Source organism: Solanum stenotomum, chromosome 7 (genome assembly GCF_019186545.1).
Source record: "Solanum stenotomum isolate F172 chromosome 7, ASM1918654v1, whole genome shotgun sequence".
NCBI classification, from domain to species: Eukaryota; Viridiplantae; Streptophyta; class Magnoliopsida; order Solanales; family Solanaceae; genus Solanum; species Solanum stenotomum.
Window position 1 is genome coordinate 55,303,001 of NC_064288.1, and position 12,109 is coordinate 55,315,109.

The following is a 12,109-nucleotide window of genomic DNA, read 5'->3' on the forward strand; positions in this document are numbered from 1 at the left end:
TTTTTTTTCCTGATATTTTTGTTATATTTTTCAATTAAGAAAAAATAATTTATTAAATACTTTTAAAAAATATTAAAATATTAAAAAAATTAAATGTTTTAATATCGTTTAAAGTAACTAAATAAAATCATAACATTTACTATCAAAAAAATTAGGAGCCTCTATAGAGGTTTTACTAGCCTCCCCTTGAGCCACCTTTTATCCTTAAACATTCAAATTAAAATGTATAGAGTACTACTTAAGATAAAGACAATAATGGCAAAAATATTAAATATAGTTAATAATTGAATATATATATTACCAAATGTGAATGAAGTTGGTTGTACAACACATTTGTAGGGTAGTGTTCTCAACAAAATAGAAATATATCATTCTGTATTCTACACAAACATGACACATGAAGTAAATATAATAAAATGAATATCGAGTTTTAAATCTTAATACTTGCTTTTCTAATTGGGAAAATTACGCGGTTAAACAAATTTATACTACTTAATTACTCATCATAGCTATAGTTTGCTATAATTATCACCCACGACTAATATTAACCATTAATTACGTGGGCTGACTTCGAGTTTATATAATTAGCCATATTTGTATATATATAATTTGCAACTAACAATTCTTTGTTTGATTTGTATTTGTATACGATGATTTCCTTTGGTTTTCCAGTTTTGTCATCATATACATTCAATCTTTTTGTGTATAACTTTTTAAAGTTTGTATAAACGTGTAGTTTTCTGTTTTTGTATAATATAATTTATATAATGTAATTTGTATAATTGTTAAAAGTTCATATGTTTATGTTTGTATCAATCCGTTATTTCGAGTTTTATTATATTTGTATAACTCCAGACTTTGTACTACTCAATTATACAAAAACACGTGAATTGTACAAACATACTTGCGAATTATACAAATTATTGTCCTCTCTCGCTCGCCTCTCTCCTATCTCTCCCAATCTCGCTTGCCTCTCTCCTCCCTCTCCCTATCTCGCTCGCTAGAATATACAAATACATATGTATAATTTACAATTCACCTCTATGCCCTCTCTCGCTCGCCTCTCTCCTCCCTCTCCGTGTCTCGCTCGCCACCCTTCTCCCTATAACATGTAGCTACAAATCTTAATTAACAAACTATATCTATGAAGCATAATTAGACTATTTTTGAGTGACTATATGCGAAAGTTTAAAAACACAAAAGGCTTTCTACATGGATCAATCAATTGTGATAAAATAGATAGATACCTAATTATAAAGAATCAAAGTTAGAAATTAGAAAGTAAAATCATGAGGAAAAAATAAATAAATTATAGGATAGAGAAAAATAAAATAAATAAATTTAATTAGACGGAAAAATTATCAATATTGACCCACTCAATTCTAGAGTCGCCACCCCTGTTTTCAATTTCGGGTGTGGACACATATTAGAAACTCTCAAGCGCTATGGCTATGGCTATGGCTCTCTAATTGTTAGTGCCCACAAAAATGCCAATTTCTACTTATCATTTCTTCCTTTTCGCTGAGAGATTTCAGTTGCAAAATGGGTTTAATGGAGGCTTTAATTTTTCTATGCAAAGGACAGTTCTGGAGAATGGCTGTTTTTTGGACTGTATCTCTCATCTTATCTTACTTGCAGTTGTTTTCCCAAACACATTTATCGCGTAAATCCAAATTATTTGATCGTTGTTCATCTACATCATCATCTGCTATCAGAAAACCAATCTGCATAATTACAGGTGTAAGTGTGTTGTAAGCCTTTTTCGTTTTGGTAGTTTTATGTGATTATGTTTCAACCTATTCATATGGAATGGTAAATGATTTAGGTTACATTGGTACATAGTGTTATTTTTAAGTAACTTGTCATCAATCTCAATTTTGTCGATGCAATTATATTTTTGTGTGGCGTAGTGGTGAATGAAGTGGTTGAGAGTTATGAGGTTTCAGGTTCAAATCCGAGTGGAGATTAAAAAAAAAATACTAGGTGATTCTTTCTATGTGTCTTAGTCTTTGTAGACAGAGTTACTTGATACTTGTTGCTGGTAAAAGTGATGGCTTGAGCTCAAATGGAGATATAAAGTTGCCTTGTCAATCACCTGTGATAGATGAGATAGTTGGCTCATCTCAAGCTGATGTGTTTGACACTTTAAAGAGGTCTGACGAGAATTCATCTAATGAGCAGCGAGGGAGAAACTAAGTCTAATCTTTCAATCACATGTGACAAATGAGCTAGTTAGGGCATCTGAAGCAGATGCCTTTGACCCATTAAAAAGGTCTGATTCGAAATTCATTAACACGTACAGAGGGAGAAACCAAGTCCGCTGATGTTTCCTTTACCCAAGGGGAAGCTTGTTTCAATATTGCTGCACCTTGTATGAGTCAAACCACTGAATTTCTCAGCAGTTAATAGGAGTACTGGATAGGAAGTTATGAGCACTGGCCGTGGGACAGCTGGCAGGTATCTCGTGGAATTAGAAAGCTGGCTCGGATATCACAGTCATAAAAAAAAAAGTTGATCGTTTTGAATCACCTGACATGGGAGGGGCTAGTTTTTAAGGGTCTTTGTGTGTGTGCATGAGTGACTATTATGGAGGTAGTAATTCCCCGTTCCTTTAGTCTTTTCAAGGGTATTTTTCTTAAGTCGTGGTCATGTCTTTCCCCCTAAACATATTTCTGAATTCTGCTGCATATATGTTACTTATACCGTGTAGTCTAAGAGTGAACACACTCCCTCTGATTTAGTTATAGGAAAACTTGAATCTGTTACTTTATCTACTCTAGTTGTGAGCTATAACAAGCTTAAGACTAAGCAAAATTTTCTTGTTAATTAGTGCCACACTTAGGCTTTGGATCAAGTTCAATAGCAAAACTAGTACAACCACGGTCCTAGCCTTGTTGGACAGAGTTACCTGGTACTTGTTACCGGTGGAAAGTTACAGGTATCCTGTGGAATTAGTCGAGGTGTGCGAAAGCTAGCCCGAACACCATGGTCATCAAAACAAATAATTATTATCTTTTATGGGTATTTGGTTTTTAGTGAAAAAACTTTGAATTCTTGTTGGCTATCACCATGTTCCATAGATATCTTAATTTTTGCCTTCAAGAAAGTCTTTTCGGCTTAACCAATTTTTTCTACCTGAGTGCTATGTGATATATGTGCCAATTGCTACAAGCTATTTATGCTTCACATTACCATCTGTGTCTTGTTCTTATTGGTGTTAATTTGCAATCATTTACAGGCCACATCTGGTTTGGGTGCTGCTGTTTCCTATGCCCTTGCTAAAGAAGGCTATTGCGTTATTCTTGGTGGGCTTCTTTCCTTGATATGATTAAAAAAATGAAATGTCGTTCTAATTTTATTTATACTTGTTAAAAGATCGAATGTGTGTATGGAGAAGCACTCTTCATGAGAACTACACTGCAAACTTACAAATCTATTGATCTATGAATTCAAAAAGATGGTCTAATTAAAAGATAAAATTTGTTAAATCCAACCTTTTTGTTATCCCTAGTAGCATATGTGGCATCCGTCCCACACAAATGGAGAGTGTCAAAGATTATTTCCTAGGCTGACCGTTGACGATTTTGTGTCGTTGGTGTGCCTTCAATCAAAATTTGATTAATTATGTCCAGCGACATGCGCTATAAGGAGGCACTTAGATGTAATTGGGTTCATATTTAACTGTTTCCTTGTAGCTGATAGACTTTTTTTTTTCCAACAGAATCCATAATTTGTTATACAAGGAATTGTCTCAACTATTTATGGCTTTTTGTTGATAAGCTGCTTGGCAAAGAAATTTGGGAAGAAAATTCTTGTTTCCAATGTGGGATATGATGATGCCACTTTACAGTGGTGAAGTATTCACTAGTTAGTTCCCTTTTTTCCAATATCTTCTGGCTTTCTTGTTGTCTTAGATCAGGAATCTTCATGTTTTTTTCTATTTAGTATCTTAAATGGCCATTCCATATGGCAAATATCTTTTCTGGTGATTTTAGCAGATTGTTAACTATGATATTAGAAATCGATTCAGTAGAAGGCTACTTCTATTCCAATTACATTTGCAACCTTTTTTTTTTCTTTTTATTATTCATGCAACTAAAGATTTTAATTGTCAACAGTTTTTAGTGAAACCTCTACACCTCTAAGTCAATGCTAGTATGGTTTAACTGACCCTCTAATACTTGCAGCTGGAAGGTCATTGCACTCATTGTCAAAGGTACTGTAATTGAGTCACCGGCTTTTGTTGATTCTGCTTTAAGATATTCTCATTATTCTTGTTTCACAGGTTGTGTCTGAAATCAAAGAACAGATAAATGATGCTTGTGTAAAAGCTTTTCAGGTTGATTTGTCGTCATACAAGTCAATCTTGAGCTTCAAACACTCCCTTCAACAGTGGCTGTTGGACTCAGATTTGCATTGCTCTGTCCAGCTCTTAATAAATAATGCTGGAATCCTTGCGACATCATACAGAATCACTACAGAACAATGTGATCAGTAAACCACCTAAATCTTTATATACTGCTTTTCTTCATTCTGGCTATCCTTGCAATAGGTTGTCTTGAGCATTCTTCTCAAGCAAAACTGCAAATATATGTGTTTCATCCTTTATTCTTGTGGAAGAACTCTTTCTACTACTCCTTGCACTAATAGAACAGAGAAAATCTTACAGAGATATGAAACACAATATTGAAGAGCATTTTAGTTGACACTATCTATCCCAACTTCACTTATCAGATAAGCAGCGAAACATTTAGTAGAATGTTCTTGTGATTTAGATAATGCTGCATTGGGATCAACACCCCCCACTTGTCGTTAATGCGCAACAAACTTCACATTTTGCCTTATTTTTGTTAGGATCCTGCACTATCAATCAACACTATCTATCCCAACTTCACTTATCAGATAAGAGGCGAGACCTTTAGTAGAATGTTCTTGTGATTTAGATAATGCTGCATTGGGATCAACACCCTCCACTTGCCTTTAATGTGCAACAATTTCACATTTTACCTTATTTTTGGGAGGATCCCGTATTGGTTAGTTGCATAGTAAACTTGGCACCTGTAGCACTGATAGGAGCTAATCTCTCTCTTTGTCCCCTTTTTCTCCTGCTGCTATGAGGATTTTGATAATCCCGAGAAACACATAAATTATGTGCTAATTGGACATTCTTATTTTTTTTTCTGCAGGATGGTGTCAACTAATTATATTGGTCCATTTTGTCTTACAAAACTTCTTTTGCCGCTTCTAGAACAGAGTCCTATCCATTCTCGTGTTGTTAATGTTACATCATTCACGCATCGAAATGGTAGGTACAATTCATATACTATCAGTATTATGTACACTCAATGTTTATCAGCATCACGGACACTCGATATGTAAATAAAAAAGGTGTTGGCTTGTGTCGAAACTCAGAAGCACATATGTAAACTACTCTAGTGCATGTTCTGTTGCTTTATATGTTCATCTGCGGTAATATCTTTGACAGTCTTCATTTTGAACCTCTACATTATATTCTTCAGTGTTAGGACTAGTCAATTCTGTCAATTTGAAGCCTAACAACTCAGCCTTAGAGATCAGGGGATGAAGGTTGCCTGAGATAATGAGCTAGAAAATTATAGATTCTTTATTGCTAAATGGACAGATGCCATTGGAACATTTTGTTTCATTAAAGGCTCTGCTAAGAATGCTTCTTGTATCGTGTTCATTTATGTTTTTTTCCTGAAAATATAGTTGAATATAAATTGATGAGGGTAGTTTTGTTGGTAAGAATTTAACCAGAACTGCAATTTTTTTGGAATGTTCTTTTGGCAGTTATTGGTGAACATACGAATAAGATTGTAATTTGGCATTTTCTACTTTTGATTGATAGTGTCTAGCATGGAGGTCACCAGAGAAACAATATCTGGGCAGTGGTTTTCAAAATTAAGTTCCTATCCATTTGCTCATGTATATGAGTACTCCAAATGTAAGTTCAACTTTCCAGATTAAAGTGACCGTTACTATCCTTGAACTCATTGACACCTAAAATCTCTCGCCATTTCTCTTGCAGTATGCCTTCTGCTCTTCACATATGAGCTTCATCGGCAAGTTGGTCTGGCGGAGAAATCACATAGTGTCTCCGTCATGTATGTTTATGTTCTCCTTTACAAACAAATTTTAGGTTCTCTATGTCACCTCGTAAGCCATTATGCTTATCAATTTAATTCTATATCTTTCAAGAATGTGTTTGTATATTGAGGTAAAACTCATCTTTTGTGTTGGTTTGTACAGGTTAATTCATACTTTTCCTGTCGTGTCATCTGTTTGTCCATATCTAGTTACCTAGAAACCAAATTGTAGGCTAATTTTTTTTTCATGATTCTGCATATGTAAGTGTAAACTGAGCTTTTCTGGGTGTAACATGATAGTTACATCACAAAGAGGGTAGAACTATGATACTTTCTGAAGGGGATATTGATTTCAAGTGTAGTTTTCCACACTATGTTTGCTTATTGTACTTCAAAGGAGCATATTTTTTGTAAACCATGGGCACTGTAGAGTGCTTCAGTTGTAGGGTTGTGATGCATCTAGTTACTCTCTATGACTTTCTGCAATAGAATTAGAATAAGAAGTCATGCTGTGCTCATTTAGTTTTTGTTAATGAAATATGCATTTTCATGCCCATTGAGAAGATATCCGAGACGTGGGCTTAATTTAGATCCTTCCATTGCGATCTATGACATATTTGGATAGTAGTAGAGTCTGTGACGCCTGAATTGGTCATCAAAAGTAAAGTAGTTTTGGAGCAAAGAGTGTGTAAAAGAAAATTGCTCCACCATGTTAATCTACTTTCAGCCTCACCATTGCCTGCCACTCAGTCAGAAACAACCATTTAATTTACGGTGAAAGCTGTGAATTGTTAATGTGTGTTACTTTCAGCCTTTTAGCTTCTAATATTTCTTTCTAACTTTTTACCTGTCTTACTTTTGTAAATTAGATCCTGTAATCTTAACTGATTAAAGATCTCTTTATATGTGTCTTAAGTGGTGATTTTATTTGCCTGAATCTTTTGTTTTTGTTCTGGAATGATGAAGTGCTGCAGATCCTGGAGTTGTGAAAACCAACATTATGCGAGAAATTCCGTCATGCCTCTCATGGTTGGCTTTCTTCGTTTTGAAACTTTTGGGCCTTTTGCAGTCTCCCGAAGTAGGAATTACCTCTGTTCTAGATGCAGTACATGCGCCACCAGTGAGTCTGCCCTGCAGCCCTCCTATCTTCTGTTTTGTGAAATGTATCAATTGGCTCTCAATTTATTGGTTCATTTCTTTGATTTAATTTCCTGTTTGGTCAATGCTTACAATATTCTCGTAGAAGCTGAAGCACAAAACTCTTTGGAACTTGTTTCTCTATGAAATTAGGCTAAGTACTCGTATAGTCAATGGATTCCCCTCATTTTGTATTTTTAATGAAGAATAATGCTCCTGCAGAAGAAGTTCTGCTATTTCAACACAGAAAATGAGATTGACAAATCATGTGGATTGTGAAATATCTGATCAATAAAAAGTTAAGACTCATAAAAAAAAAATAAAAAAAATAAAGAGTTCAGGTAGCGTTGCAAGAGGGTGGCATATTGTCATTTTGGAAGCACGTATCTATTGAGGGGAGTTCTGCACCCATACTGAATAGTACTATGTTCTAGATTAATTGGTTTCCAAAAACTAACAGGGTTGTGTTTTCGTTTCATTCATAAAACCACAGTTGATGCTGTCAAATATAGTAGGGACAGCCTGACACAGGTCAGCAACTGTAGAGCAGTTGCTCAAAGAGTATTGTCAAAATCCAAAATATGGGACCTGACGAGCTTACTAGTTGACATATAGTTAGGTAATTACTCTTTAAGCTCATTAGCTTCACGTTTCTTAGTTTAACCATCCATGTCTGCGCCCAACTTAGCAGCTTGGTGAACCCATCCATGTCCACTTTCAGTCACCGAGTATCTAGGGATACCATCCACATTAACTTTCAATCATCAATTAGATGGGGAATCTCATCATACCTATGGATTAGCATCTCACTACCATAAGAATGAGTAAACTATTCAAGTTTGCTCCCAATCGCCGTGCAGCTAAGGGACTTCCTTTATTATTCTCTTTTCATGATTTTTCGGTAAGTTGAATAATTCTACTAATGTTGGGAAAGGCTCCCGTATATGAGCAGTATACCAAAAGTAGGTAACCTTCGTTCAAATATGGTTTGTCTACTAAAGACACGGGATCTCAATGGGTGCACCAAATAGAAATTAGATACAAGAGACTTCTCCTCAAATATACAAAGTCATATTCAATCCCTCAAACTCTTTCCTTCCATACTATCCCACATTAGGACTTAAATGGAAACCTCCCACGCCCTTGATCTTCTCTTCCTGCTTTTAGATGTCCAACTTTGCAATGTCTCTGTTACTCTACCATGCATCACTGACCGTCTTTTGAAATAGTTCAGAACCATCCTTCACAGATCCAACACCACCTTACAATGTACCCTGAACATCTCCACAAAGTACTAACTGATATAAGTAACCTTTATTTCCTCAGGTTGTCCATTGTCTATGTCAATCTTTTAACAACCAAGCAAAAACCAATTACCTCTTCTAGTCAATGACTCAATAAATTCGTTTTTGAGTTGTGAATTTCTCCCAATGATGAATATATTTAGTTTCACGAATTCATGGTAAGGCTCAAGTTTTGATATAATAAGAAGTTAAAATAGCCAACTCCTAACTCACCTTATTGGTTTGGATTGAATGGTGCTCAGTTCTCCCCTTCATAATATGTGTCCTTGCTATTTGGAAAGTGTTTTTGGGTAAAATTTGGGAAACACCCGTATTAGTGCTTTCTTGATAATGGGTTGCATTAGCGATGCTATAGAGATCATGTTATATTCTTGACACAGTAGGGCAATCACTACAGTGATCACTGTAGCACTATAACAATCTTGTTGAATTTTGTTAGCACGTTTACACAGTACACTACTGCCTCATCTAAGTCCTTACCCCCTCTGTGCACAGTGTAGTGATTGACTCATGCTATAGCAGGCCAGTACAATTCCTTGATCACTCTAGCAATCACGTAGCCCTATGCTACTGTCCAGGGTTATAGCCCAATTTATGGTGCACGTGAACCATGATTTCACCGTCAAACTAGGTATTTTATGCACATATTTTCTAGAATTGATCTAATACTATCTGCTGACACCCATGCTCCTAAAAAGGCTTAATAGTGCACCTGGTTGAATGCTGAGTTATTTACCTAGAGGAACAGGGGTCAATTCCCACAGTAGTTTCTTTTTTCTCTATTTTTGGTGGTGCACCCAAAATACAAAAAGTCTAATTGTTGCATGCTATAAGGTGCTTATATTATTTTGCCTAATTCCGTACGTCTGTACTGACCAATTGCAACCAGTATCATCTTTCACAAGTCCATAGCCCATAGTTTCCCCTTATAATCAATGTTGAACACACTCTAAGTCCTATCAAACCTGAAATGGATATATGTTCTCATGCCATGTAATAAATAAGCCACGGATGTAAGTACATTCACAAGATAGGTTATTACAAGTATATATTCTACAAATGTACAGTTTACTCTTATGAGTTGCATATTGTTTACGAGATAAATGCAACTGAAACACATCGATATCGTCCTTTTTACATGTTGCCCCTATGAGACTTCATTAACCATTGTGTAGTGACATATTTATGCCGTCTCTCTTCAGCCAATGTTCATACTAATTTGCCTCTCTCTCTCTTCATTTTTTCTCTGAATCTATCCACAGATTTTAGGATCTTGATTTCACCATACATCTCAGAGGAGGGTGCTTAACGGAACATCTTATAATATAATTGCTATTCTCGTTAGCTGCTTGCTTTATGTATTCAGTTATTGGAATATTTGTGCTATTGCTATATACTACTACTTCTATTTCATCTTGAACTGTGATAAAATGTTCTTGAACGTTGATGACTGTACCAGGAAACCTCGGGAGTATACTTCTTTGGAGGAAATGGTAGAACTCTAAGATCTTCTCAGCTTTCTTATAACTCCAAACTCGCAAAGGATCTCTGGGATGCTTCGTCTCAAATTTTCCTTGAGCGTCAGCTTGCTTCCCGGGATACAACTTGAACAGAGAGATTAAACCTGGTAATACTCCTCCAAGTATATATGAAGCATGAACTTGAGTTTTGATATAAGAACTTATAAATTTCTTTCTGTATTTAGTTATTATGGTTATTAATTAATTATTCATTTGTTTTCTAAACCAAAATAGCTAATTTTGTTATTAGAAGCTGACATGAATTTGTTTTATTTAACAGATCAAGAATTTGAAGAATAATGGTGTTCTTGAAGAGAGTGTAGGGATGTTGTCATTTGTACAGATACTACTATTCAATTTTCTCTCATTTTAGAAGATGTAGAGATAGTCACATAATTTAGATTTTTAGTTCTTTATAATTAACTATTTAATTTTATATGAGTATCGTATTTGATTATTTGTTTTATAATTTTGAATGGTATTTATGACAGGATAGAGTTACCGGTGATGACCAATTTTTCTCTTGTCGTTATTGACTTATAGTGACATTTCACGACTGAATTTTTCCTCGTTAAAAGTCATTTTTCTTGTAGTGTATATAGCTTTTTTGTCCTTGGTTGCTTTGTTGACGCTTGGACACTTTAGGGGGTATTTGAGCTAAGTCTTTTTATAATATTGATGTACAATAAGCTATAACCACCAAAGATCATAGTGGAGTGGTAGGTATTTTTCATTCGTAATTACAATTTTCGAGTTTGAACCTGTAAATATAGATATCGAATATCGAAAAAATGAAAGAAGAAGATGTATTCCTGTGCGCACGCGTGATTGGAAACAGGTTAAAAATGATGTTTTTGTTTGGTAGCAGTCAAATATCTGAACTAGACAAAGATTTATTAGAAGGTTTTTTCAGTGATGACTTCAAGGTGAAGATGTTAAATTAGGACAAAAAGTTGAAAAAATGTTGTTTTTTATGATAATGGAGGGGACAAGGTTATGATTTTTTTTCTACAATTTTTTTTTTTATGATAATTGATGAAGAGTGGAAATCACGCTCAGATTTGTGGCCACAAAATGGAGGACAAAAATAATAATATTGCAACGATAACTATGATTTAGTCCAAAACAAGTTAAGTTCGGTTGCATGAATCTGGACTAGATTCTTATATTTTCTATTGGTGAAAAAGTCTCTTAGAGAGTACTTTATCTATCCATTTTTAGTTGTCATATTGCACTTTTTGAAAGTCAATTTGAATATTTTTCAAAATTAAATTAGATTATATTAATTCGATATTTTAAACAAAAAATTTAGATTTACTATATGAAAAGTAATATAAATTGCAATTTTTTCCATATCAATATGATGAAAAAATACATCATAAAACGTTAGTCAAAATTCTTAGCATTTGACTCTAAAAAAGGAAACCATAACAACTAAAAATGGACGGCGAGAGTATATGATTGTTAGAGAGTGAACTTTTCTTTATTTAATTATAACTTCAATCTGCTTCCTTTATATGTGTGTTTGATTCTTTCTTTTGAGCGAAGCACAATAGTATTCTTTTCAAAGTGGGTGGGGTTGAGATTCAGATGCAGAATTTCTGTCTGTTCTGATATCAAATTGAAATTCTTTCAGCATCATATTTAAAAAAATAAGTTGATTGAAAGATCACACAGTTATTCTCCTTATAGTTTGGGGCATCTTGACAATTATGTACGTGTTAATTTGATATCCATCCCTCCTCGTTTTGTGACAGAATGGTGTTTTCTACCGATCCTTCGTAATATACTTGACTCTCTTTCTAGATTTTGAAAGTAAATTAATTAAACTTTTTATTTTATCATTAATGACAAGTATTACAATTATACAAATAATTTAATGCAACATATTGACTATAGCTAGCTTCGCCTATGAAAAACTCTCCTCTTATTTCGGATAAATTTTATTTTAATTCGCTCTGCATTTGTCCCGCCCCATTGCCATCTCTAACGAGATGTGACAACGAGTGGTAGTCCACAGGAAGTTGCTTCACACTTTTCT

At 34.6% G+C, this 12,109-nt stretch overlaps 1 protein-coding gene across 2 annotated transcripts; it reads left to right on the forward strand.

The window, feature by feature from the left end:
• The first annotated feature begins 1,449 nt into the window (after positions 1-1,449).
• On the forward strand, positions 1,450-10,592 carry LOC125871573 (uncharacterized). 2 transcript variants are annotated; one of them, XM_049552197.1, is made up of 10 exons: positions 1,450-1,740; positions 3,239-3,305; positions 4,188-4,216; positions 4,286-4,494; positions 5,187-5,305; positions 5,870-5,965; positions 6,050-6,125; positions 7,074-7,227; positions 10,008-10,175; positions 10,349-10,592. In XM_049552197.1, exons 1-9 carry the CDS (start codon positions 1,543-1,545, stop codon positions 10,155-10,157), a joined length of 1,098 nt encoding a protein of 365 aa, XP_049408154.1. In that variant the 5' UTR covers positions 1,450-1,542; the 3' UTR covers positions 10,158-10,175; positions 10,349-10,592. The 2 variants fall into 2 exon arrangements, with proteins under 2 accessions (XP_049408154.1, XP_049408155.1); XM_049552198.1 differs by lacking the exon at positions 1,450-1,740 and adding an exon at positions 2,572-2,592 and having other exon boundaries at positions 10,349-10,591.
• The last annotated feature ends 1,517 nt before the right edge of the window (positions 10,593-12,109 follow it).

What these genes read in the sequence shown, in the direction of transcription:
- LOC125871573 (XM_049552197.1), top strand. Translation starts at nt 1,543, where the DNA reads ATGGGTTTAATGGAGGCTTTAATTTTTCTATGCAAAGGACAGTTCTGG. An exon ending in TGTATATGAGTACTCCAAAT is followed by an intron (nt 5,966 to 6,049) that starts GTAAGTTCAACT and finishes TTTCTCTTGCAG; the next exon opens with TATGCCTTCTGCTCTTCACA. An exon ending in TCACATAGTGTCTCCGTCAT is followed by an intron (nt 6,126 to 7,073) that starts GTATGTTTATGT and finishes GGAATGATGAAG; the next exon opens with TGCTGCAGATCCTGGAGTTG.